We start from the raw sequence: 27,433 nt of genomic DNA, 5'->3' as shown, positions 1-27,433 counted from the left end.
AGCTGTTTTCCAGTACTGAAAAGCCTGCCTGTCACCTCAGTAATGTCTCTCTATTGAAGTGCGTACTCACAGGACCAGAAGCAGTTGTCCTAAATCGAAATGGGGCAGGTTGCTACTTAATAGAAGGGGTGGGAGGGGAACTAGTTTCCCCATGAGACCAGCTGAGCACTGAAGCAGGGACCGGGAATGCTGTGCCAGTCTGTCTTTGCAGACTTTTAAGATCTGACTAACAAAGCCCTGAGAAACCTGGTATGAATCCAGCATTGACTCTCTTCTGAGTAGAAGACTGGACTGGAGCCCTGAGAGCCCTTCCAAAATGAGTGGTTGCACAGCAGCTTGTGAATGCTGCACGACCCAAGAATTTCCATGCCTGGAGAGCCTTCTCCAGACTCACCCTTGTGACACCTACAGGGCCAAGCTTGTGCCCTCCTTTGTGCTCAGTACGGATGGGTGAGGCAGCATTCACCTAGTGCTATTCCAGCGATTGTCAACTCGCTCTTACTCCTTGGTGGTCAGCACCCGAGATGAGCTATAGGGGCGACCAAGTACGGGGCAGGTGGGCGGTGGTGTTGGCCAGCTGGCGGGCTGCCTGGGGATGGGTGACATCAGGTCTCCGTACTGCGGCCACACGGCAGCCGGGCACCTCGGCCTGTGCCCATGCGGGTGGCGTGTGCCCCAACACCCTCGCACACACGGCCTTCGCGCCCTGGAATCGTGCCGTGGCTGCCGCCGGGCTGCCCGCTGACACCGGGAGGCAGGGGGCCGCTGCCGGTGTCACAGGGACATTCCAGTGCTCGCAAGGACAAGGCGGGCGGCTCGCCGGGAGCGGCAGGCCCCGTGCGTCGCCGGCCCCGCTGCTGGAGCGCACGTTCGCCGGGGTCCCCCCGGGCTGTTCCAAAGCCAGACGGAGGCGGGGGACAGCCGGTACGTGTCCCGCTGGGCCGGCGCACAGCGCCCTGCGCAAGGGCAAGAGCCATTAACCAGTCGGCCGGAGAAAACCGGCGGCCGGGGGGGGCCCGGGGGGGCGGCAGGGCCCGGCCAGCTGCCCGCCGCTCCCCTGCGCCGCCCGGCGCGGTTCGGGCCGCCCGTGCCCCCGCCCGCCCTGGCTCTGGGCCCGGCCCGCGCGCAGGCGCCGCTCCCGCTCCGGCCGCCGCCGGCGGGCTCGCGACATGGCGGCGGTGCGCGTGCTGCGGCGGGCGGCGGCGGCGGCGCGGCTGCGCGGGGCCGGGCCGGGGCCGGGGCCGGGGCCGCACCGGGCCGCCTCGGGGGCCCGCCCGCCCTCCGTGCCCGAGCGCATCGAGGAGAAGCGCCGCGCCGCGCTGCTGGGCGGCGGGCAGGGCCGCATCGATGCCCAGCACAAGCGGGTGAGGAGCGGGCGGCGGGGGGAAGAGCCTCTTCCCCGCTGTCCCCGCGGCCGGGCCCCGGGCCGCCGCCGCCGCCGGGCTCCTAACGGGGCGGCCGCCGGCCCCGGGCCGGGCGGGAGCGGTGCTGCGGGCGGGGGCAGGCGGCCTCCCGCGGCCGCGGGCGGGAAGCGCTGGGGCGGGCGGGCCGGGCCGGCGGCGCGGCTGAGGCGGCGTTGGCAGCCGCCCTGAGGCAGCGCCCGCCTCGCGGCACGGGGCCGGCGGTAACGCCTCACCGGCTCGGCGGGCAGCCGGCCCGCCCGGCCCCTCACGCTGGCCTGGTCGATGTGAGGTGATCTCGGAGAGCAGCGAGCTAGCAGAGTGGCGGGGGGCAGAGGGAAGGGTGACAGCCGCCGGCTTGTCAGGCCCTTGCCTCTCCCGTTCAGAACCTGGGCCATGCTGAGGGGGTGCCGGTACAGATTTCCTGCTTCTTGTTTCTCGCTGGGATGTCTTCTCAGTGTAACGCAGGGACCTGGTGGTGCCACGATGGCGTGTAGGCATCAGGGTGACCGTGACAGCCCTTCCCGCCAGCGGCCGGCTCGCCCAGCAGCAGTGCCCCCCCGCCAGGGACAGGCTCACCGCGTTACATTTAGGGCGCTGACATACCAAAACACAAGCATTTCTGCGTGTGGGTGGGCCCCGAACATCTTACGGCATTTTAAATGTAAATAGAATCCATGGCTTGCGTTAGGCTTTCCTACGCTTGTTGATTTTCATGCACTTTTTGACCTAGTGGTCTGAAGTTTTGCAGAGAAGCTGACCTGTGTTTTAACGTCATGTTGAGGTAGGGTCACACCGTCCCCTATAAAGAAGACAAGCCAGGTGCCCTGACCTTTGGAGACAGATGCTTACCTGGGTTGGAAATAACATTGGTTTGGCAGGTCAAGAGACAAAGAACTTTGCAGTCAGGTATTACTGCTTGGCATCATCAGTCCTGAGCAAGGGACATGCATATCTGGTCAGTCAGTTATGTTCTTGGCCCTTTCTCTACTTATGCCCATATCAGTGTCCCAACAGAAAAAAGAACAAAAGGATTTTGTCAGAAAATCCCTGCAGGCTGTCGTATTTCCTTTTTCCTCTCATTTGCTGTGGTCAAATATCGAGCATGGTGAATTGAGCCTTGAACTGTGGGTAAGGACTGGTTCAGCTGTGGAAGGGTTCCATGTTTAAGAATAGAACAAAGGCCTTAATAGCAGCATTTAAATGTGTAGGCAAAAATAGCTGTGATGCTATTATATCTTGTTGAAAAGACTCTGAGATTGTTTCCTTTATCTTGTGGTCTTGCCGCTCCAGTAGTCAGCCGCCTTTTCAAAGTCTGGCTTGCATTACGCTTGTTTTTAAGGTGGATAATCACAATATAGGCTATTTCCAGCTTTGGGGGCATGCAGTTGCTTAATGTGCCAAATGTGGCAGATCAAGTGAGGCTATGTTTGATTAAACCAGGTCTGTTGGTGGTCAGTAAACAGAGCCAGAACCACCTGATGGCTATATTAATTGTTGCTTGCTCCATTTCAGGGAAAGCTGACAGCAAGGGAACGGATTCTTCTGCTGTTGGACCCTGACAGTTTTGATGAATATGACATGTTTGTGGAACACAGATGTTCTGACTTTGGGATGGACTCTAGTAAGAATAAGGTAGTTTTATATCGTATAACTCTTGTTTCTTACTCCTCTGCGGATTAGCCAGCCAGCTGGCTGAAAGTAGGCTCTTCTGCTGACATGTAATTTCTTTTACTATTTTCAGCTTTTTATTTGTTTTGCAATTTTCCTTTTACCATTCTCAGTTTCCATGTAACAGCTTACGTGGTTTACTTTTCCATTGTCTAAACTTGATACCTTTTTTTATAAGGTCACCTGCTTGGCTCAGGTACCTCCCTGGATATTGTGTTAGATTTGTAATTTAAATAATAGAGGAGGCTGTAGAACGTGGTTGTTACAACTTTGTCAGTCAAGTTAGATATGAAGAACAAATATGGGTAGATACTTCTGCCTCCCTACAGGTAACATTAAGAGTTATAGGATGAATTAACTCAGATCCATCCTTATGTCTGCCAAATTACAGTCATAAAATCGTTTAGGGCCTTAAAATCTGATATGTTTGGAAATTCAGGCATTCATACTGGTCTGTTAGCAAGTTGCAATCTGCTTGTTTATGCAGTTTTCAGGTACATGGTTATGTATCCTACACCAACGTGGTACATGAAGTTCATCACGTAGAGGGAAAATCTGTGGCTCCTCAAAGTCTCTCACCATAACATTGATGCCTGATAAATTACTACAGGGGAAAAGTATTTTGTTGAGATTTAGTACAGAAAGGACCAGCAAACATGCTGGGATGTGTCAGTGGCTAGTGCAGATGGGCCTGTTCAACGTGAATCTCTCTGCAGCAAAAGGCCCTGTTTGCTGCGGAGTATTTTGGTTTGGGGTGTGGTGAGAAGCTGCTCAGCATGCACCACTGCCCCATGCTGCACACAATGACTACAACTTCTGTTCATGTGGTTATTAAACCAGTTCATGAGTTTTCAGTCCTTCAAGTTGCAGGGCTGCATCGTGTGGATGAGGGAGGGATCAGCAGGCTTCCACAGTGAGCAGCTGTGGCATTGGGAACTGGCAAAGGTGAAGGATTTGTTTTCGTTTTGGTAGCCTGGAGACTGATGGGACTTGGTGCTGGGGAGGATGTCACGTTAGACCTTCTCCCCTCTCAATGAGCATAGGAGCAAACATCTTTTCTTAAGTAAATTTTTTACTCTGTTCCCCAGCAAACTCGGATAACTACTGTGTTGCCTCTCATCACGCTACTCAATGCTGCATCCCACAGTGCTGATAAAAAATTGCTGGTTTTGAAGACAGGAGGAGCAGCAAAGTCCTGAGAGTGATGAGAGAGTTAATTTTTTCCTTGTCCTTCAGAATTCACCTTTCAGTGAGCTGCAGATTGTGTTTGCAGAGTGCAGTTCGACAACAGATGACATAACTGTGCCCCGTGAGCTGGAATACTAGTTTAGCATTGAATTTCTCTTGAGTTTCTCGAACTTTCTGAAGGCAGGGTAAGACTTGTACCCACACCCAGGCCACTCTGCAGGCTGCTTGGGCTTCTAGGAGTCATCTGTCTGAGACAGTGGCTGGAACTACAGGTGTGTTTCCTGAGCTGGTAGCAGTGCCGTCTCTTCAGGCTGAGAAGAGTTCCCGGAGCGGTGTGACCTTGCAAAAACAGATAACCTTGAGCATAAGTAGCCCTTGGAGTGGGCCCCGCCTGTTTTTTTTTTTTTTTCTTCATTTTTTCTTTTTTCCTGTTTAATATCAAACCACAAAAAAGCATTTAAGTGCCTGGAATTCCTTTATTACAGCCCAGTAAAGCTCCTTTTCTACTGTTGTCTTGAAAGACTTGTATACGTTTCCCTCACTAAAAAGTGAGACAACATAGATAACCAGATTTTAAGATTCACAGGCTCCGTTTCCTCTTCCAGCTCTTTCTTCGTCCCTTATTTGCAGGGTGAAAAATGGGACAGGTCAAGTTGAAGTATTTCAGGTGACTGTAATTATATTTTTTGACTTCTCCAGGGTTGTTTTCTTTTCTTTAACAATACCTCAAGAAGGGATTGTGTGCTGTGTCCTTTCAAAAACATCAGGTGGTCCTAATAAAAGGTGCATCCTGTTTTTAAGGATGTGATTTGCTTTAACTCCAGATGTGCTGAAATTGGAAGGGAAACTGCAAAATTCACTAATCTTTACACTAATACACAACTACTATGTGATATTACCTCTAAGTTTTCCTTTCTAGGGCTGGGGGGAATCTTTGTGGAGCCCCCACTGGAAATATGAAAGACAGCCTCTTGGAGAATTGGTCTTTGCTTTGACTTAGTTCTCAGTATAAGTTTGTGGCTTTTTAGTGGACGTTTTGCTGCTTTGATTATTTTAAAAATTATTATTTAAAATTAATTTATTCTGTTTTTAATACAGTACCCTGGAGACAGTGTGGTGACTGGCCGTGGACGGATTAATGGGAGACTGGCTTATGTTTTCAGTCAGGTATGGTTTTGCTTGTTGGTTTTTAAATAGCACAAACTTATCCTTTGACATAAATTCACAATATTTCAGTGTAGTAATGTACCTGTGTACCTTCTACCAATAAGCATAAGATGGATGTAACATCCTGGGGGAGGAAGCAGGGCACCTTCAGATAAGAAGCAAAAAAGCATTTCTAGAAACTTCGCTGGGTGATAGCTGCAGTTGTGACGAGGGTGAGATGAGAAGAGTGAAGAATGCAGAGGCAGTGGGATCGTTTTGGAAAAAACAAACTGTTATTACTTCGGTGTAATATCATTGCATATTGATACCCTGAGAGACTGGAGGAGTCCTCCCAAAACATTTTTGATAATCAAGTTGTGAATTAATGGGGAAGTCGCTGAGCCCCGTGTGCTTGAAGGAATTGCAAGTGTTGACTCTGTCCCTGCGGCTGGATGTGTGTGGATGAGTTCCTGCGGGTGTGTGGAGACCTGTGTCAGTGGAGGGCTTTGCGGGTCCTGAGAACCATTTCTGGGTTTCAGGCCACGGAATGGGGGCTGTTCGCTGGAGACATCAACTAGAATTGCAGTGAGCAGTATTTATGACAGAGGGCACTTTAGCAGCCTTGAATTGTTTCTCAGGTTCAAACTCTGATTAGTTGACAGCATATAAATAGATACTTTAATGTTAGAATATACTTTTTATATTAACATTTTTAGAGGAAACACCATGGGTAGAGATTTATCTTGGTTAGTCTTAACACTGTGTAAGAAAGGCTTTCTCTCAGATCACTGGTAACTGCTTCTCTGTTCTGGGCCACAAAGTACCCTTTGTTCAATTTGCTATCATGGCCACAATGACTATTGCTGTCTGATCTTGGAGCGAGTCATACCCCCTGCCTTTTTTGACTTGGATATATAGTTCTTCCAAGGAAGGACACTGTTATGTGGGCCTGAACATGAGATAGGAGCCGAACACAGACCCTCCTCACAGGTGAAATTTCTCCAGACTACTTCAGTATTGACAATGTCTATAAAAGAGTAGCGTATATTTGTAGAAAGAGAGGCTGTTTCTGTGAAGGAAAAAAAACCAACAACCCAAAGACAGCATAGTAAGTTTGTGATTTTAACATGGAATCCACTGGCAAATGCATATAAAAGATCGTTTTCCTTGTAAAGGAGGCTTGGATTGGACAGGATTGATCTGCAGGCTGCACTAAGGGAGTCAAGTTGTTTTGGACCAGCATACCAAATATGGGGTGTTGTAGGATTGCGTTATTCACTTGCAACATTTTATGACATTTTACTGAAATGATTCTTTCCCTAATCTGAAATTTTTTTTTCCCTCCAGGATTTTACAGTATTTGGAGGCAGTTTATCTGGAGCTCATGCCCAGAAGATCTGCAAGGTAATATTGCATAGGAGAAAACAAAAGATTGTGAGCGTCCTTTTTTCAATTTGTTGCGTTAATGACTTTGGAGAATATGATTTGTGATTGACTTTAGTGGACTCTGGTGTATGCCATGGCAACCTGAAAATGCCTGCCTCCTCAGGTCAATTAAGAAGTGAAAGCACAGGTGAGCAGAGAGGTACCCTTTGGAAGCTTTTCAAGTATAAGACAGCTTTTCCAAGTAATACACACTTTGTTGGAATTAAGTTGCCTTTTGTACCGTGCTACCAAAGACAAGAGACCTGCAGAGCACAAGTATTTATTAACTAGCCATTGTCTACTGGAGAAATGTGAAATGACTCAGGAGAAACTTTTTCTTGTAAACAGTGCTATGTGGAAGTGTGTAATATTTATAAAAAGCAAATGTAACAAGTGAACAATCTGAAGATAAACAGTTATCAGGCACTTGTGGCTATTTATTCTGATTTGTCTGCTTGTCTCACTGGAAAAGATGGTGTTTGAATCCCAGTTGTGGGGAGGACAAGAACCTTTTCATGTGTGAGTGTTTAGTGGTATGGGCTGGTGAAGATTTCCTGGATCTTGTTGCTGTGGAATCAGAAACAAGGTTTTTGGTGCACAAGGCCTTTTTTTGTGATGGAAATAACTGCTTTTTGGCACAGGCTTCTCAGCAGTGAGGAGGTGTAAAACTAAGAAACACAAAGAATTTGGACTGGATAATAACTGCTTGGCCAAGTTATTATTAAATACCAAGTCTTGGTATCAGGAAAGACTTGATACTGCCCTTCCACATTGGAGCTTTGCTGTGTCTCTCTCTATTGGGGAGGCGTGTAATAGTACTGGAATGATGGGATCCTTTCTGCTTGGTTTTTTTGATCTCTGACTTCTAAAGAAGCAGGGAGAGTGCTGATAGCAGAACTAGAAAAAAAGCAAAAACCTGTGTCCTTCCTAGCTGATACTGTTCTTGGTTGGCATCAACATCAGTGGTAGGCTCCGGAGTTTGAAGGCTCTGGATGCATCGGTTGCTTTGGGGCTCAGGGTCTGAGGCTGCAGCCTGGGCAGTGGAGAGGTCATAAAGACTGGCTCTGGGTGGTGTGGTGTCTCGCTTCTCTTAGTTCTTCTTAGGCCACATTCTGGGAAGCAGAAATCTGTTTTAAGAGAGACAGTCTTAGCTTCTGCCAACCTTATCGGTGGCATAAGGAATGTAAAATGTCACGGAACATGGAAGTGAAGGTGCTTTCCTGGAGATCCGCCCCATTGGTGGTAATTGTTTCCCATTTGGGATTTTTTCCTGGAGCTGCAGAGAGGTAGCAGTATTTGGCATCTTGCAGCAAAGATCCAAGCTGGGTAGGTCTGGGCTGGTTACTTTTGCAGAAGAGCCTTGTGGTCTTTCAGACCACATGAAATGCTTGTAATGGTTTCTGTGAAGCAGCAGAGACTTAGTGTGGGTCTTTTGGGATTAATGGGTGCCTGCTTGTGGTGGGGACCACTTTAAAGCCTACATACGTGCATCTATGATGTCATGTTTCAAGACAGTGTTCCCTATAAAAACTGGTATGGCAAAAAAATGTCTGGTCTCAAATATATGAACACATTTTCAGTAGTCTGAATGTGCATATCGATGTGTGTTTTAGGAAGAACTTCAGTGTCTGGAAAAGCCTTGAAATAAATAAATAAATAATCCATATGTAAGTCCCTGGAAAGTAGCGAAATGCATCAGTGAACTTTTTTCACTAACCTGTCCCCATAGCATAACAGGGCTTCCAGTAAGAAGCAATAAATGTCAACTCAGCTGATTTCTAATAAGGCATTTGCTAATGCCTTGTGTAACGTTCACATAAGTAAACGAGGGCACTCTTGCCTCACAGAGCCCCTGCTTGCAATCCACAGCGACGGTTTTTAGATGTGAGATTGCATTTAAATTGTAAAGTCATTCAGTGTGTCTGCCACCACAATATTTCAACTTTTACATGGACATCCAGGCACAAAGCCTGAAGAGCCCCTGTTTTACGTGGAATGACTGCAAGTAGGAACAAAGCCGCTCCAGAACAAGACAGTTATCACTGATTCATGTTTGGGCTGGAGCTTTGGTACCGCTAAGATACTATGGATTTGAATATGGTGCTGTGTTTCTGGGCAATGTAAAATTCAAGGCTGATGCTGCAAGCACTCTGAAAGACAGGACTGAAGTTTTAAAAATCTTAGGAAGTTAAAGATTGTCTGAAATAAGATACAATTTTATGGCAATGATTAAAAAGGGCTAATACCAGGCAGGGAAAAGCAACCTCGAAATTCAAAATGGGGAATAACTGACAATGTGTAGTTTTATAGAAAACTACTTAGAAGCAAAAGCGGGTCTTAAATGTTAAAGCAGATCTTGACATAATATGCTGGTGCTGTAGTGTTATGAAAACAGCAAACATTTTACTGGGATCCAATAAGCAGAAATATTTTATGTAAGGAATGTAAGGAATTAGTTCCTTCCACTTAAGCCTCTGTTGGGAGTATTGCGTATGATCTTGAGGCAAGTAACCAAAATGATCAGAGGTCTAGAAAATAGGATGTAGAAAGAACTGTGACTGAATTGATGGTGCTTACATTAGAAACGTGAAGGGAAACATGAAGACTGAAAGGAGATTTGAGGTACCTGAATGTTTACGAATGTGGAGGCAAAGTAGTAGTTAATTGTTGTCTCTGACTAGTGTATATCAAGAAAGAAGTAACGTTTCTAAATTTCCAGAGGAAAGGTTTTAGTTTAGTCTTCTCAAAGAACTTCTAAGAAGGATAATCAAGCATTAGAATATACTGCTTAGGGAGATTATGCAATCACCACTGCAATAAACTTCTAAGATCAGATTAGACATATATGAGAGAATGTTTAAGGTGCAGTTGAGACCTTTTATGAACAAAGGTGGCTGGATCCTTTGGACACAAACTGCAGTGTCACTTAGCACAGGGTTTGGATAATGCAGTGCGAGTACAGAGATGCATGGCTAGTGGGGCAGATTAATATTAAAGACCATGAGAGGGATTAACTGTGTATCTTTTGACTCATTCAGACTGGAGGCTAAAACACGATACCTCAGTAAGCACTTAGTGACTGTGATAGTTAATACAAGTGAAGCAGAAACTGAGTGCTGTGTAGGCAGTTCACATTCTGGCACGTTTGGATTTTTTTCTAGGGAGTGTGCATTTTGGAGTTAGTTGCTTTGGGGTTTTAGCTTAGCTAGGTCAATAATGAGGAGTTTGTATTCATCACTAGGTCATGGATCAAGCTGCCATGGTTGGAGCACCCGTGATTGGGCTGAATGACTCTGGAGGAGCCCGTATCCAGGAGGGAGTGGAGTCCTTGGCAGGCTATGCAGACATATTTTTGGTAAGTAGGCTGCTGGATGACCCGGAAGCTTGGCATCCACAAAGATGGACAAAGTCTTCCTTTACTTAAGTCGGTGTTTGTAAGTCAACTTTTAGGTTATCATCGTCCTATTTCAGCCAGTGTTACCTGGTGGATAAAGCAGCATATATGAGGGCTTGTGAGACCTGGACTGCCTCCTTGGTTCTCTTCTTGGCTTTGGGCAAACTACCATACCACTTAGTTCCATTTACCCATGTGTTAAACATGGGCAATGCTGGGCCTTGTAAAACACGGTGGTCCAACGAAAAGCTTTGTAGGAGCCGCGCTATATAGTGAGATCTGTCACAAGTATGAAAGAATAGGCAATTTACCTAATTGGAAGAAAATCCCAAACAACTATTTAACTTTCAGATTTACACTGACGTATAGGTTGCCTGTGTGTGGGATGTAATTTTTCTCGAGTGTTTGAGACAGGTGGGCATGCTGTAGTTCAGAGAGTGTTTCGTGAGGTGACTGATGGTTGTGATCCACCACCAGCTGTCCCCGCGTCTCTGAAATACAGACATGTTAGGAATTTCACACAGCAGATTTGTTTTCAATAGGGCTGATAAAAGGTGAAAGAAAGAATTCCACTGCAGAAAGAGGGACTTAAACTAACTCAGACACTATGCACTTGAAGAAAACTTGAGAAACTCAGATCAGAAGGACCAAGTGCCTGTGTTGTCAAGGTGGGGGGAAAAAATGGGGGTTTTGGTTTTTTTTTTTTTTGGGTGGGAGGTGAGAAAAAAAAGATGCAAGTCAGATGTTTCTGTTCAAAGAATAGTATGCAGTACAAATGTTACCGTTTGGGGATGTCCAGTACTTACTGAATGGGTGAAAGGTTCACGTTTCTACAGTATTTTTGTGGGTAATGCAAGAACTGTTTCTTCTAGATGTGCTACTGATTGTTTTTTTTTCACAGGAATGACGTTATTTTATATGCCTAACGAAACACATTGCTTTAAAGTAAGCGCACAGAACATAAACGTGATTGTGCTTTCAGTAGGAATGTGAGCATGTGGGATAACAAGTTAGTTAGAGCAAACAGTCTTTTGGATCAGCGCAATCTGGGATGATACATTGAAGTTACAGAAATTGGTTGTAATCCAGTTGAGCAATGAGCAATGTAAACATTTTTTTTGGACACCATGCCATCCATGTTGGTGGACAGCAGTAATTCACCCTTGTGTAAAACTCAAGCTGATGCAGGAATCTGATTTTAAAAGAATCTTTGACACAATTTGTTAGTAAAGCTTACTGCTGCCTCTGAGCGATAAACGTACCTGTATGTTCAAGTTTCAGCTACGTACACTTCCCGGCACTCCAGGCTCAGTGAAGTTTTTGCCCCTGCAGCATCTGTTGAGGTCACGCATTCCCGCTTCCTTTGCCATCATTGCGTGGTATATGAAACCGAATGCATGGGAACAGAAAGAAGCAAAATGGAAGCAACAAAATTATTTTGGTTCTATTTGCACCAAGACATTCTCAACAGATACTTATTTATCTCCCAGCAAATAAAATAAGCTGTCCTCTCCTGTTTGTGATTGCCTGCACAGATTCTGCAAGAATTCAGACCGAAAGATGCACTTTTTTTGGTAAAACGAGACGTCTTTTCTATTGCAGAGAAACGTTCTGTGTTCTGGGGTAGTTCCACAGATCTCCCTCATTATGGGTCCTTGTGCTGGTGGAGCTGTGTATTCGCCTGCTTTGACCGATTTCACATTCATGGTGAAGGTGAGGGTGCAAACTGACCCTGCATGAAGGATGTTTTTTTCAGATGGATTAAGCTGATTTTATGAAAAATCAAGAGAAACTTCCCCAGTAACTTGTGGATAATTGTATTTTCGATGCAATTGCATTTTTGAGGGATTTTTAATTTAATACGTTAAGGAATTTTAAGAAATTTTCCCCTATGTTCTACTGTATTCTTATTTTGGGGAAAGTGTCTAGAGGCTGTGACTTCCCCTTAGGAGCTTTTGCAGCTTGGTTGTAGCATTTACTGTGTGGTTTTGCTTTTTTCCCTCCCCCAGGATACATCCTATCTATTCATCACTGGCCCGGACGTAGTTAAGTCTGTTACCAATGAAGATGTCACCCAAGAGCAGCTCGGGGGTGCAAAGACACACACTACTGTATCCGGTGAGAGCTGGGTAGTTCACTTAACATACTAATTGTTCTTTAAAGTAAATGACATAGTTGTTCTGGCTAAACAGCTGATTGTCTAATGCAGTTTTGTACTCAAGCGTCACTTCAGTCGAAGTGATAAAACTACTTAAGCAGATGATTTTACCCTGTGTAGGGGCTCTCTTGCCGGTCCTTTTTAGTAATGGAAAACAAAATAGGGGAAATGGGAGTGTGGCAGAGTTCTGGGATTTGGAAGAGAAAGTAGCAAATCCACAAAAGATTCTAGAAGTGGGAAGATTGACAGAGGGCAGGGCTTAGCAAAGCAGGCTTGGGGTGGTGTGGGTTTTTTTGTTTGTTGTCCAGACATTTACGTGGGTTGAAATATTCGTTAACAACCCCTTGTTTGCTTACTAACATGATTGACTGAACTTCTTAACTATAAACCGAGTGACAATGTGAGATGAAGCGCTGTTGTGGGTTCCCCCCCACACCCCATCTGGGAAAACTTGGTGACTCATGAATCTTCTTGAGGCTTGAAATGACTGTGGGATCTCAAATGGTATGTGAACGGAACTGGTGACGAACCAAAACCACAACTAGAGACACTGCTCAGCACCAGCCTTTATAAAAGAACTTGTAGTCCAAAGCTTGAGTGCGGCACAGTAACCTTGATTGAATTGCAGAAGATTGGGATCCAGCTCTAGGTCTGTGATAGCTGATAAACCCCTTTATGTTATTTTAAATATGAGATCAATAATCCAGGCCTGTTAAGGAGGAAGTCTGATACAGCCACACATTTTCTAGATGTTTTTAGCTGGTCAGATTTGGTGGCTTAAAACTCCTGATGGTTAATAGCTCAGGTTTAAAAACTCTTGCTGTTACTTCTCTGTATCTTTATGGGTACATACTTGAAAATGAAAAGCTGCAAAATTAAAATAATTTCAATAACTGCTTAACTGTTTCTTTCCAGGAGTTGCGCACAGAGCCTTTGAGAATGATATAGATGCTTTACTTAACCTCCGAGAGTTCTTTAATTATTTACCTCTTAGCAACCGTGATCCAGCACCAGTCTGTGAATGCCATGATCCCAGGTAAGAGGAGACTGGCTGTGATCTGTGGTCTCTGACCACCAAATTTCATGGCTTATCTGACTCGAGGAGCATGAGAGAGAAGTGTTTTGTGCCTGGGATCTTGGCTGGTAATTCTGCATTGTGGTGTGTAAATATGCAAAGTGTTTCAGCATGCATGTGTACATACATACATGCTCACTGTTAGATCTCGGGTTTTTTATTTTCTGAAAGAAAAGTTACGCAGGCTGTGTACAGAATATGGGGAGAAGTAATCTCTGTACAGATGGGCTGTCACAGTCTCTTGAGACAAGTGAGGCAGAATAGCACAGTGAACACGAGTGGGGAGAACTTGCCCTTCTTTGTCAGTTACATCTCTGTTGGGTAAGTTCTGTGTGCTAAGGGTAGAGGTGGGGCAGCACCAAGGAAGCCAAGGAGGCAGAAAGCTGCATGGCTTGGCACTTGTCTCTCAGGCGCGCCGTGTAGCTGGCAGCATGACAAGGGAAGGGCTCACTCACTTCAGGAGGGGAAAACCAGCAACTGTCTGGACTTTGATCAGAGAACTTTTCCAGGAGCTGGAGGGACAGCCAGAGTGCCAGCACGGGACGGTTTGAGTAGACAGCCGTGCTAGTAGTGTTAAAGACAGAGAATGTCAAGGGAGTGGAAGCATTTTGACCTGAGGTCCTGCTGCAGCCCCAGCTCAGCCCTTTCTGTAGGGAACCCATAAGGGGTTGTCGCCCTCTCCTGTATGGGAGCAGCCTGAATGTGTTCCTTTCGGTTCTGTAGATGTGCGTGATGTGTGTCTCGTGGTTCTTACACACATGAAGATTTTACCATGGGGAGGTTATCTCTTCACGCTTCACTGTGCTTTGCAATGTCTTTGGAACAATTTGTGTGAGGAGGTTTATTTGGATGGATTTCACAAATCACTGCTCTGGTACCTGAAATACATTGTTTACTATTAGAGAAATAAATTTGCTAGCTGCTTTTAGAGAATGGTCAGACAGGTCGGTTAGTTGCTGGTCCTAAATTTTTCCAAGATGTTGGTCTTTAGGAGTTTATTAAATAAACTGGAAGACTGTTCTGGTTTGATAGTGACAAACCAAAGCAAATCTCTTGCATTATTTGCTAAATTTTCTGGATTATCTCTGAAGTTACCATGTTCTTTCTAAGCATTCAAAAATTGTACTGGGATAATCACCCTCTATAGACTTGATAGGGGTGTTTTAATGTCATTACAGAGGCAACATTTTTTTTTAATCAATGTATTTTATCATGGCTTATATTCTTGTGAGAAGCTGTCGGTTACGTTGTAGCTACTTTATGTAAGAAATTAGTTCTTTATTTTTTTAAGGGAGATAATCTTTTACGTGGCACCAGATACATTATTAGAGGATCACGGTATAATAAATGCACTAATTGTACTAATAACTTCAATTTAGTAGTCTTTATACACGTGAAGACTGATTATTTGTTAAATTTGCCTGTTTTTATAGCAGTGTCTCCAGTATTCCTCCCATTTGTGGTCTTAACACTTATATTGGTATTATTTCACCTGGACATATTGACACCTAATACTCCTTTTGCTTTGGATTGATGTGGTTGATCCTTACCGCTGCTCCAGTCAAAGCCCATTCCTCTAATTTTGTTCTTACTCATTTTCACACCACCAAAATTCGCCACGAATAATGCAAATTAAATAGAATATACTTTTGTATTCACTGTTAAGTCCAGAATTTGGTGGGGTGGTTTTGTTTTGTTTGTTTTCTCTGGGTAGGTGGGTTCTTTGTGGTGTTGAAAAATGTCAGTCTTGGTTGCTGAAACTTCTGTCGGTTTGAGTTTTGTGTCAGTGACCTGCGTTCTGGAGTTAGAAGGTTCCTTATAGTTCCAAGTTGTCTGATGGTGACTATGTCCCCTGCCTTTGACAGGTGTCTTGTTCGTTGCATTTGGTATAGTGTAAGGTGTGATTTCACCTTTGTGTTTACCTTTATAGTCTTTGCCTATAAACAAATTCTGTTTCCTCAAAAGCCTTAAGTGTTTGTACAAGTTCCTGGAGGAGGTTGTTATCAATTGTTGGTAACAGAGTACAGTTTCACTTCTGTATTGAACAAAACCCAGCATCGATCTGGGTGAGAGTGTCTCAAACTGTGGCAAGCTTCAGATGTGACTGCTTTGATGATGAGCAGCAGTTCCTTCCTGAAAAGTGGGATCTGTAAGAAACACAGTTCTCAGCCTCTTAAGTCCAGTGACTTGACTGGCAAGCTCCGTTGTCCTTTATCTGTGATGATTTGAAGGAGATTTTCCAACCTGTGGTATCCTGCGTAATGTCTTCGTTTGGATGATGGTTATTTATTTTAATGCTGTTGTAATTTCCCTCAGTACTGTACAGCACAGAATTTATGCAAGCAGTAATTTCGTTTTTCCACTTCCCCTGTCCTTTGGAGTACCACAGGCAGTGGCCAGAACTTAAGAGCACATTCACATTTACTTTATGGACAAGAAAAAGTTTTAGAATCTTCTGTAGCTTGGGGTTTTAGTATGCTAAAAGTGGTTGCTTTTATCAGATTAAGGTTTCATTTTATCATTTTATGAAAATACTTACATGCGATACTCTTAATCATGTGGAAAAAATACTTGGAGGTGTTGCTGTTAGTTTTATTCTATTAATAGATGTATCTCTTACCCTCTCGGCAGGGAGTTGTGCCTCTCTGGTCCTGTGTATGTGAGGGAGCACAGAGACAGCTGTGGGCCTTGCATTATTAGTTTTTGTCTTGATTTTGACAAACTGCAGATCACTTTGGTTTTAAATTGGGTGTCTAGAACCTTGTGCTGTCTTGTTTTAAGTGCACTAAATCACGGCATTGTTAAAATAGTAATTTAGTAACAACTCCACAGAAACACCATTCATAACAAATACAGATCATTTTTTTTATGGAATAGCACAATTGTAAACTCCCTGAATTCTTCTCAGTGTTGACTGCCAAAAATTGACACGCACACCCTGCCCCCCCCCGGGGGACTGAATTAATCCAAAGGCCCAGTGCATGGCTAACACTCGTAGGTCCTTAATGAAACTAATATGATCAAAGACGGAGGTAACTGGTAGTGTCAGCTGCTAACAGGGAGGCAGCATTTCTGTTAAAAGTAAAGCGCCACACGAATGCGTCACTGTTAAGCAGAGTAACAATAAAGACGCTTCAAACACAGCCGTTAAACTGAAGGAGCGAGAGAGATGTGCTTCCCCACCCATGAGGCTCCGCTTGTTGGGTGACAGGGGAAGTAAGCATGGAGAGTTTTCCTATGGCCAAGTGTGTTCAAATTCACAGATGCACAGCGTGGGCAAGGAAGGGATCAGAGCTGTAAATGTGCAGCTCCTCAGCTTTGTCTGCACGGTCCATCAGGTATGTGACAGGAAACTTTGCTGTTGGGAGAAATTGTGTTGCCCGTCCAGCTGCGAGGACCGGAGCCGCCGGCCAAGCAGGCTCTTTGCTTTTGCCGCCTTGATGCTTGTTCTACCCAGTCCTTCCAGCCACGGCTGAGCTGTGCCCCCGTGGCCTCAGCGCCCTGTGCAGCATGCTCTCTCACCTCCCCCACTATCCCCTGTGCCTGATGTTGGGCTCTTTCAAAGAGGAGAAAATGTATTTCCAGGAGATGGTTTCCTAAGCACAGGTGCCTGTCGAGGAGTTGTCTCCTTCAGGACGAGATCAGTTGGGCTTTAGTCTTCCTGCTGCACAGGGCTCAGTGCCTGAGGCACAACTGGCTGAGACGAAGAGGACTGTTCCTTCTCCCCGTATTTGAGAAGCATTTCCATGAAGTGTCTGAGAGGTGCAACTCTTTTTTTTGGTCTTGGTGTTCATCTGATCAGTAACTATTGTTCATACTTACTTATTTTCTGCAGTGACCGTTTGGTTCCTGAGCTGGACACGGTTGTCCCAACTGAATCTACTAAAGCCTACGATATGCTGGACATCATACACTCTGTAAGTCTGCTGGTGTGAGCGTTGTTGCAATTAATGTGGATATATTATATTCTGTGTCTTAAGTAATTGAAAGAAACCAATAGAATGGCACCAAGGGTAAGTTTTTTTCAGTCTTCACAAGTTACTGTTTTTACCTGTGTAGTAGCTGTGAATGAAGGGGCCACAAAAACTGCAGAAAAAAAGATTTTAGCATATGAAAGGAATTCTAAGATTTGTTTTCAGGATGCATCTTCATATGCTGCATGTGTAACTACAGCTGGAAGATGCTGTCTGTCAGTTTTCTCTCTGGGGTTGAAATCCTCTCCTGCCTTGAGTTCTCTCACTTGCCCCCCGACCCACACCTTGTTATTACTGTCTTCAATTTGGTCACTTTTTTATAAGAGGTAATAAACTACATAGGCTGCATCCAAAGGTTTACCCTTCCCTGTTTATTCTAAGAGACAATAACATACACAGACAGTACAGGAGGGTTTTTTTTTGTTTTTTTTTTAAATCACAAGTCAAGGACTCAGAAGCTTGGAAAGTCCGATGTTAGAAGTTTCATTGAGGCAGATCTCCTGGCAGGGTGGCAGGGAAGGAAACATCTTACTAGTTAAAAAAAAAAGAACCTGAAAGCCAGTATTGCAATTTATAAATGATGGAGGTTTTATTAAAGCAGCCTAGGCAATGCTGGTAATCCTCTTGCCTAACATTGAGTGCTTCACTTTTCCAGTTTTAACAACTGAATACATTATAAATGCTTGGGCAGAGAACATGGCTGTAAAAGAAGTTTTATCACATGAAACTGCTACAGCCCCCTGTAGAGCAGCCTGAGAGTCTGAATTTTGAGTATTAAAATTTCCAGCTGCTGCTTCTATCACAGGGATGTGGAATGGCAGACGACCCGGGGTTCTTAGGTGGATGCCGAAGCTAGGAGTAACTCCATTTCACAGCGGGCAGCACATATGTGTGGGGGGAGTTCGGCTGTGTTTGTAGGACCTTTACAAACTTCTCCCTTCTGCTGTTTTATTTGACTGTCTATCCCCACACGCTCATTCAGCTAACACGTTGCGCTTTGCAGCTGGCTGCATTTAGACTAACTTCAGTGGAGAAAGCAAGCTCAGGCTGTTTTTATTCTCTGGATTCTTCCATTCTGAATTTCAGCACTACCTGTTCTAAAAGCTGGCATTTTAAAAAAAATCTGAACTAGGAAAAAAACCCTGAAGTCTCACAGACTTAGAGAAGCATGAAGGAAGGAAATAAAACTACTTTAATAATAAATTTTTCACAATTTCTCATTGTGCCACAGTCCCAGAAATGGCTGGCAAATTGCAGTCTGTATAGGCAAAGTTCTCATAAAGGGCTGAAAACATGGAATTCTAGTAGGAAACACTAGGCAGCCATGTATAGGTGTCGCTACTGCTCCATGTGTAATTATGATCTCTTTTGAACATGTGAATTTTGATACCGCTTTATACACCAGCGGATGTCACTTTGCAGAACACATGCTGGAACTTCAACCCCAGGGAGAAGTGCAGCTACCGAGGAGTTGTGGTTCCAGACAGACATGTTTGATGTAGTGCGTGCATTCCTCTGCTGCAGATAAAAGTTTGTCCGTTCTCTACTGTGTGCACTGCTGGTGGCCGGGGGAGATGGACACAGCAGAGCCAGCTCTCCTGGCCTCTGTTAATGAAGTGCTCTGAACGTGCAAAGAGAAAGAGTATTTATTAAACGTGTCTTGGAGAGTTTCTGAGCTCTGTGGAGTACTATTTGCTTTTTATCACTGGAAATTGTTCTTTAAAAATGTAGTCTGCCAATAATTAAGTTGCGAGAAGGGAGTTCTTAACATCTGATTTGAAGTTTTAATGTTACAAGCTAGGAAAAAAGGCTCACTATGGAGGAATAAATATGTCATAAAGATGTTCTCTGATAGATTGCCTAAGTGGCAGTTTTGATAATAAGTGCAGCACTAGTTAATACCTGGCATGAAGGCTGCAAAGAAGATGGAATGGTCTCTTTCCTGGTGTTTTTTTTTGTGTGTGTTTTTTTTTTGTTTAAATTGCAAAATGTTTTAAAAGTTCTGATACTAACACAACTGATGGTGTGTTTGCCTGTGTATATAAATACACATATGTCTGTCTGTCCTCATATGGGCTCTGCCCAACTCTCACCCTTGCAGATTGCTGATGAGAGGGAATTCTTCGAGATCATGCCTTCCTATGCCAGAAACATTGTTGTTGGATTTGCCAGGATGAATGGCCGAACTGTCGGGATAGTGGGCAACCAACCCAAAGTAGCATCAGGTTAGAGTTGGCTGTACGAGTCCAGTGCGAAACTTGTCAACACTGTCTCCTCTCTGTTACATCTGGTTTTTGCATGCTGTGTAAGGCTGTGAGGCTGTTTTTGTTTTGCACGGTCCCTCCGCTCATTCGCGCTGGTTTTTCTACTGCTTCCTTTGTCTTGAATCTCATTGTAATGCAGCTGTGAGTTGTGAAACTGAAAAACAGTTTGTTTCTTTAGTGGATCAGCAAGGTGGTCTTGCTCGCAGGGAGATCAATGACCACTGTATCCAGCACAAGCGGAGCGGTAGGCGCACATGAGTGGGGTGGGTGGAAGACCACCACTTAGTTGGCAGCAGCCTGTGATTAACTGGATTAAGCATAATACGGGAACTGCAGACTTACTTCCACAGCATTCAAATGCCTAAAACTCTTCCGTAGGGTGAGGTTTTTGTCAGCTTGCTATAGCTAGAGCAGTGCAGAGCTTCCAGACATACACAGGTGGGGCTCTTGAACTCGGAGCATTTGGGTGTGGAGGTACAACATGTAGCTACAGCCAAGATCACCTTTTTGAACTGTCGAGGGATTTTGCTTTCTCTCCTTACCTAGGTAATTTCTGAAGTGACTTTCACTGATCAGAACTTTCTGGTTTGCTCCTTGTTTTTAATATTTGTGCCTTTTTGTTTGGGAAAAACAGATGACCCAGTATGATGTTTTATTCTTTTGTAATCTTTACAAGATATGACTATCAAGGTATTAGCAGGCTTTCATATTACTTTAGTCTTCTAATATTCTTGATTTTAACATTCCACAGATGCTTTTATACAAAATGTGTTTCAGTTTAATATAATAACACATAATTCTAAATGGCACTAAACCAGAAGAGAAATACTTTGCAGCATGTTTACCAGAAATGCTTATATTTCTCATAGTGGGCCATTTAATGGATTTTTTTGAGGTTTTTTTGGTTTTTAATGGAGAACTCTATAGCCTTTCAATATGACTGATCTGAAAAATATCAATGAAGAGAAAATTTACAGAAAAATATATTAAATTACAAGAATATATTTAAACTTGTGGGGATAGAAAGTCTCTACAAACAGCGCTCAGAAAAACGAGTGCCTGTTGAATGTAGCTTGTACTCTAATCTTGGTTCTAAACCAGCAAAACTTCATGGCACATTACTCCATATTACTGGCAGATAAGTGCTTGTTTTGTTTTAAGACGACAATACAGCCAAAATGGAGTGTGATTTTGAGTTGCCTTGAATTACTGCCATTAGCAGACCACAAAAATTGTAAACACTTTGTTTTCTTAATTTTAGGGTGCTTAGACATAAATTCTTCAGTGAAAGGAGCCCGCTTTGTTCGTTTCTGTGATGCTTTCAACATACCACTGATTACTTTTGTGGACGTTCCTGGGTTTTTGCCAGGTATGCCTTGCCATTACATTTCAGCTCCTTGCAGGGTGGTGGTGGTGTTAAAGACCCATCTTAAAAATCTGTGAAAAGACCTTTACTTGTAGTAGATTTTAAACAAGCCAGATTTTTAAATCCTGCTTTTTTGGGACAGAAACTCTGAGTGGTCATCACAAAAGGATATTGAAATACGCAAGAAACTGCAGGAAAAAGAAATAAGTGCCTCACTGTGCCCCCAATAATGCTATTAGTGTGTTGTGAGGTCACAGAACTTCACTGGGCTTGCTTGAGGAGAGGGCCAAAGCAGCGGCAGTTGAGGGCACAGTGAAGATGTGTTCCAGCCAGACCTGCTCGGCACCGGAGTTACTGAACCAACAGGCCTGCATTGCTACCCAGGCTTCGCTGCAGCAACAGAAACTGTCTGACCTGCTGTACTTAATGCCCAAATGTGTAAATGAGGAAGCTACAGGGGGGAAAAAAGAATGTCCTTGGTTGCCATTGATTCAGTTATACACACCCCTGCTCTCTGCATCTTTGAAAGTCTAGGTTCTGCCATGCTCCAAGGCATTTTTCAGATAAAGATGTCCATGATTTAGAAGCTTTAGGTAAATCGGTAAGGAAAGGCCCGAGATTAGACTTTTTCTCAGCATAGGCTATTGTAAGCAGTCAACGTTAAAATGACCTATTAGAAAACAGATTGTGAGAGGAATAGAAATGTTACACCAATAAACATCCTGAGTCTTTCATACAGTTGAATATAAGGTTATATATACGGTTGTATATATAAGGTTCATAAAACAATATACTGCTGTATCAACCAAGGTTTCCCTCGAGGCCTGTACAGCTGTCAAAGCATTAAAACGTCACTGTCACCATTCCCATTCTTACTTCAATACAATGTAATCGTGTTTTAACAGAACCTTCCTCTTCCCTCTTGCTCTCTCTCCTTTCTCTCCTGCTGTAGGATGCACCCTCCTTGCCTGATGGGGCTCAGGCCGCTCCAGCGGCCACTGTAGGAATCTAGATATGGACAGTTGCTCAGAATCCAAGAACAAAGCTACTTCCATGTGGCCAATTAAAAGTAGTCACAGTAATGCACAACAGAATGTTGGTTTGCAAGTAGGTGAATGGAAGATAAGTAAAAGCAGAGAAATCTAGGGAGACCTGAGGCTCGAGAGTGATCCTGAACTGTTGTATTTTAAGGAGTTTTGGCAAGATCAGTACATGAACATTAGAAATTTCAGCTTGAGTAACTCTGAGGGTGGTGATCGCTACAACTCCTGTGCAGTACAGAAGAAGAAAGAATCTGTCACATGGGCCCACACAGATGTACCAAACATCTCACAGTGTTAGTGACCCAAACGCATCTTTAGCATGGGTTTGGGACTGAATCTATGGCTAGAAAAGAGTTTGTGTTAATTGGCCGTGGGTGACAGTGTGAATAGTTCAAATAATACTTGAATGATCTGATCTTACGCTTGAAGCATTTCAGGTGCTTGGCTACCTTGTTCTAAGTGTGCATTGAAACTGAGGCTGTGGCTGGATGACGGGGTCTGTGTGCTCCCCCAGCTCGGGGTCTCGGTTGAGCGTCCCAGCTGCATTCAGACTGCTTCTGGGATAAGACGACACAGCTGTTCTGATTTCTGCTGCTGGAAAGGTTCTGTGGCCTTGACAAGTCCCACTGGCTGGAGGGAAATACATAAGTGAAAAGTGAAACGGCAGCTGAGAGGAGACATTTGTAAGTATAGGCATAAATTACTAGACACTCAGATTATGCTTGGGGAGAAGCATTAAAGTTGAGCCACCAAACAAGACTACCAAATAAACCTCACAAAAGAATTTTTACTTCAAATCTTACATTAAAAAAAATGAAGTCATCCATTAAAAAGATCCCAAAGTACTCTAAGAGGTTATCTCATCTCAGGTGCTGAAAGCAAAAGTCAGTAGGTGGATAAACTGCTAGAAAACAACTGTAGAGTTCTGCCCAGTGGTCTGATGGTCAGAAATCCTAGAAATAAAGTTGCTGCTGCTGCGTGAAGCCAGCTAGGCCTGTGGGTGGGGTGGAACGGTGCTGAACGCCCTGTGACAGGGATGGCTTATGTTCCTGTTCGCTGCTATGAGCATGCTCCAAAAGCACCTGCTGTGAGAACTCCTGTAGAGGAATTCATGCTCAGTCTTTTAAGGTCCATCATCTCGGACTTGCTTGAAGGAAGGCTAGGACAGGTCTGTGGTATAGCAGCTAAGCTGCTTTTCCATATGGTCTGGAAAAAAAGGTGTTTGGAAGAGCGGGTTTCTGGGGAAGTGAATCTAGGTTGTGTTTTTCACTGCAAGTCAGATCTGGAGTCTTGAAAACGATGTAACTGTTTTGTTCCTAGGAAGGTACCATCTGGTGAGTGTTCTGGTTGTGTGACCTTAAATGCAAACATTGGCTGCTTTTGGTGAGAGGTTTTTCACAGAGTGGCTCGGTGTTGTATGGAGGACATTGCCTGGTATTACCCTCTCCTGGACGTTAACATAGCGCTGGTGGTGGTGAAGTTTGCTGCCGGTAACGGATGATGACAATTGCTGAAGTGGTTTTGTGAATTCCCTGGAGTGAAAAAAAAATCTGTCATTTGTAGGTACAGCTCAGGAGTATGGTGGAATCATACGTCATGGTGCAAAGCTACTGTTTGCCTTTGCAGAAGCAACTGTGCCTAAAATTACTGTCATCACCAGAAAGGTAAGTTGGCACGATTCCATGGTGTTCTTTTAGAGTTCCTGTCTTCAGTAGTAGCAATTTTAGTTATGCAAAGCTTTGTCCATCTGTCCCACTTGTGCTTTCTGTCATTGTCACGTCTCCATTTGTCCCATCTGGTAACACCTCGTCGTCAGGTTACAAGAGGCCGTGTCTTCTATTCTCAGACTATTACCTCAGTTCCTTCATTCCTTTTGTCTCTGCACTCCTCTGAAATTGCGTGTTTCTGCTCTCTGCTTTCTCCTTGGAATGCCTTCAGTCAAGTATTTGTCCTCTGTCCCCCAGCGTGTCTTGCTGAGGTCCATGCCATCTGTTTGCACACACCAGAGCTTCCGTCTCAATTCTTGCCACTTCAGTCTCCTTTTCCCAAACCAGTGCCGACTCTATTGTTCTGCTGCTGCGTCTGCAGGCTTAACGCTCACGTGGTTTCTCTTCTTCCATATGCTTTTGCTATAGTCTAATTTTTCCTTGCTAGTTTGCCCCTCTTGCTTGTTTTTCTGATAAGTTGAAAACTTATCACAGCGAAAAGAAAACTTTCCTTCTTCCCAACCCTATACTTCTGATTGTTGCCATCCTTTGGTGCCCAGGGCTTGCAGCCTTGCTTAGTTTTCAGTAATGCCTTGAAACGGACTGTGCTGCAGCTGGCTCTGCAGTGTCTGTTCATCACGGCTGTCTGGACCACTTCCAGTACCAGAGTGGAGCACTGCAGCGGCCGAGTGCTGCATTCCCTGGCCAGGGAAGCCCAGAAGCATGCTGGCTGGTTTGTTTGCGTGCATGTGCAGGGCGCAGGTTGAGGCCTCTGCTGTTCCAGCTACGCACTCATTCCTCTCCCCCTGCCATCAACAATGGTCTTGGTTACCAACAGTCCCCGTCCTTGCTCTTCTGTGCTTCTAGCTGAAGAGACACCTAGTCTTGGGAGATTGTTGTAGCAAAGTGGAGACACTCGTGGTCTCTTTCAGGTACAATTTAGCCCCACTCGCATGTCTTTGGAATAGTAAAAGCTGCGAGAGGAATGTAGGCTCTTGGTGCTGCGAGGGCACTTCACAATAATTAATCCCTTGGGTTTTGTTCCAGGCCTACGGGGGAGCCTACGATGTGATGAGTTCAAAGCATTTAAGAGGAGATGCAAATTATGCCTGGCCTACCGCGGAGGTGGCAGTGATGGGAGCAAAGGTAAACGCAGGCTGACTCAGGCTGGTGCGCAGCAGCCATCAGTGCCGTCGCAGCGCCACGGAGGTGGCCTGGCACCATAAAGACAACTGGCATTTTCTGTGAAGCAGCGTACTGGCGCGCCTGTCTGTACGCAGTGTGGGGGCAGGGGCTGGTGGGGCAGACGGCTTTCCTCTGTACCACCTGAGTGACCGTCACTGACCTGTAGGCTTGGTCTTCGCAGGGCGCCGTCCAGATCATTTTCAGAGGAAAAGAGGCAGATGCAGAGGCCGAGTATGTGGATAAGTTTGCAAACCCTTTTCCTGCCGCCATGAGAGGTACGGTTAATCTCACACGCTGGGTCCCCTGTTTGTTTGCCATTGCACATAGATACGTTTGTAGCTACTGAGTAAACTTCTTCCGAACGAGTAAGTTATTTAGGCGAGACATTTGTACCAGAATCAGAAAGGCAATGCTTAACCATAGCTTGTGCGTGTGACAGAAAAACACATCTAGACACAAACCACATCTTCAGATGGAAGGAGACTGGTGAAAGGCAGGGTCTGCGCTGAAAAGGCCATTTTTAATTTTGTACATACTGGAAAGCATCTCAAAACTCCACCTTTCCCTTAAAAGTACAGGTGCTTTGACAATCTATTTGACAGTCCAAGATGCAGCCCAGTGGCCATTAGAGAGGGACAGAGGCTAGTTCAGTTCAGTGATGTTACCCAGGGCTCTTCTGAGTAAATTTCCCCACTGTTTTTACTTCTGAATTTTACTTCTGGCTTTGAAGCATTGGCTGCGCTCTGTGAGGCAGTTCTGTAGACTCTGGGGTCGGCTCTCTCCGTTTCCAGTTATGCTGGCTTACTCCGTTGATTGGTTTTGTACTTCATTTAAGTCCTGTTAATAGTGCCACAGAGCCAGGAAGATGTAGCCAAGCTGTCTTCCACCACAGCCACTCGGTACAGTATTGCCCCCTCTGTCTGTTACCGCTGTTTGAGCCGGGGGAGAGACTCCTGCACGTGCAAAGTCAAGGGATGTCACGGCTGAACCTTTAAATCAGAGTAACAGTAGTAGATGGAGGGAGGTGGTATGTCAAAAACTTTGCAGTAACAGGTGTGGTACGCGGTGAGTAAAGCTCCTCCTGAACAGTTTTTGGCTTGCTGACTTTTGCACAAATTGAAAAAGCAGATGTTTCTAATTAAAAAACTATTGACACAGCAATACTTGCTTTTCAGGCTATTTTAAATTTTCTTAAGTTAATTTGTAATTTGTGAACTGTTTATGCCAAGTAGTGTTTTGATTTGCTAATTTACGTTACAACCTAGACATAGAAGGCTGAGAGGCAAACTCTTCATGGCTTCTCAGGGTTGTTTTTTTTTCGTTTTTTACAGGGTTTGTCGATGATATCATCCAACCTTCGACCACCCGCCTGCGCATCTGCCATGACCTGGATGTGCTGGCCAGTAAAATACAGAGCAGTCCCTGGAAGAAACATGCTAATATCCCGCTGTGAGTGTGCAGAGGGGCTTGGCCATGCTGGAGGACGTGGCACAAATACTCTCTGTTTTAAGTGCAGGCCTACTCTGCAATGGGAATATTTCTTTTCATTTTCATTTTGCTAGTGACCATCAATAAATTCTAGTACATATCTCATTTAATTCGGGGTCTTACCGGTTTAAACCCTTTTTGGTGGGTTAATAATCAACACAGTGTGCAGTGGCTGCTGCGGGTGAGCTGTTAGCAATGACGCAAGGTCACGTGCTCCCTTGGCTCCTTCGGCTCCTTCATTCCACCAGCCCCGGAGGTGCTCACAGGCAGAGCTGCCGCGACCTCTCACTGCTGAGAAGCCAGACCCCTGGGGGTTCGGGCCCAGCCTGGGGCCCACCTTTGGCATCTGACTCCACTTCCTGCACCACAGACTTAAAAAGGGAAAAATCCCGAGCTTGGATTTCAGGGCACGGGGATCCAGGCTTTGCTGATCCCAGACTAACCTGCTCCGCTAGACTGTCCCGAGCTGCCCCTTCTATGTGCTGGCTGCAGCGGCGCTGGGTCTCGTGTTGGGATCGGTGACCTCCAGGCTGCACGTGCAGGCGTCCAGAGAAGATGGAGCCAGCCTTCTCTCGAAGGAGGGGAGACAATGTACCCAAACTGGAACAAGGGCAGTTCTGGGGGGATATGAAAATCCTCCCTGAGCATGGGGGGCTCTTCTCCCTCAACAGAGGGTCGAGATTGAGACCTCCAGAGGCCCCTTCCAGCCTCGTTTTTTCTGTGATTTATTTGCCAGACTCACAGAGAACGATGGCAGTAGATGTTGCTGATCAGCCCTAGGCCCCCAGCCCGCTCCACACATTAGAAGCTGCATTTTAACTACAGCCCCAGAAGGCAGCGAGTGGCGGCCGCTGTCGTGCTTAGCACTACTGCGAACAGCTGCCAAGCACATGAAGTCCCGTAATGACTCGTCTGCTGTAAGTAACCTCAGTCATTAATGGTACTGTATT

General features: G+C 45.0%; 1 protein-coding gene across 2 annotated transcripts; it reads left to right on the top strand.

Annotated features, from left to right (window-relative positions):
* The first annotated feature begins 1,140 nt into the window (after positions 1–1,140).
* PCCB (propionyl-CoA carboxylase subunit beta) lies at positions 1,141–26,593 on the top strand. Of its 2 annotated transcripts, XM_056358373.1 has the most exons (15): positions 1,141–1,364; positions 2,916–3,035; positions 5,358–5,426; positions 6,753–6,809; positions 10,072–10,185; positions 11,827–11,937; positions 12,234–12,342; positions 13,298–13,418; positions 17,293–17,374; positions 19,533–19,656; positions 20,957–21,064; positions 23,668–23,768; positions 24,858–24,956; positions 25,177–25,270; positions 26,327–26,593. In XM_056358373.1, the coding sequence occupies exons 1-15, from the start codon at positions 1,170–1,172 to the stop codon at positions 26,446–26,448; spliced, it is 1,626 nt and encodes a 541-aa protein (XP_056214348.1). In that variant the 5' UTR covers positions 1,141–1,169; the 3' UTR covers positions 26,449–26,593. The 2 variants fall into 2 exon arrangements, with proteins under 2 accessions (XP_056214348.1, XP_056214349.1); XM_056358374.1 differs by lacking the exon at positions 11,827–11,937.
* Positions 26,594–27,433: the final 840 nt, after the last annotated feature.

The sequence above is a fragment of the Falco biarmicus genome, chromosome 13 (assembly GCF_023638135.1).
Source record: "Falco biarmicus isolate bFalBia1 chromosome 13, bFalBia1.pri, whole genome shotgun sequence".
Classification (NCBI taxonomy): Eukaryota; Metazoa; Chordata; class Aves; order Falconiformes; family Falconidae; genus Falco; species Falco biarmicus.
Note: the sequence above shows the minus strand (reverse complement) of the source record. Positions and strands in the feature narration are given on the sequence as shown.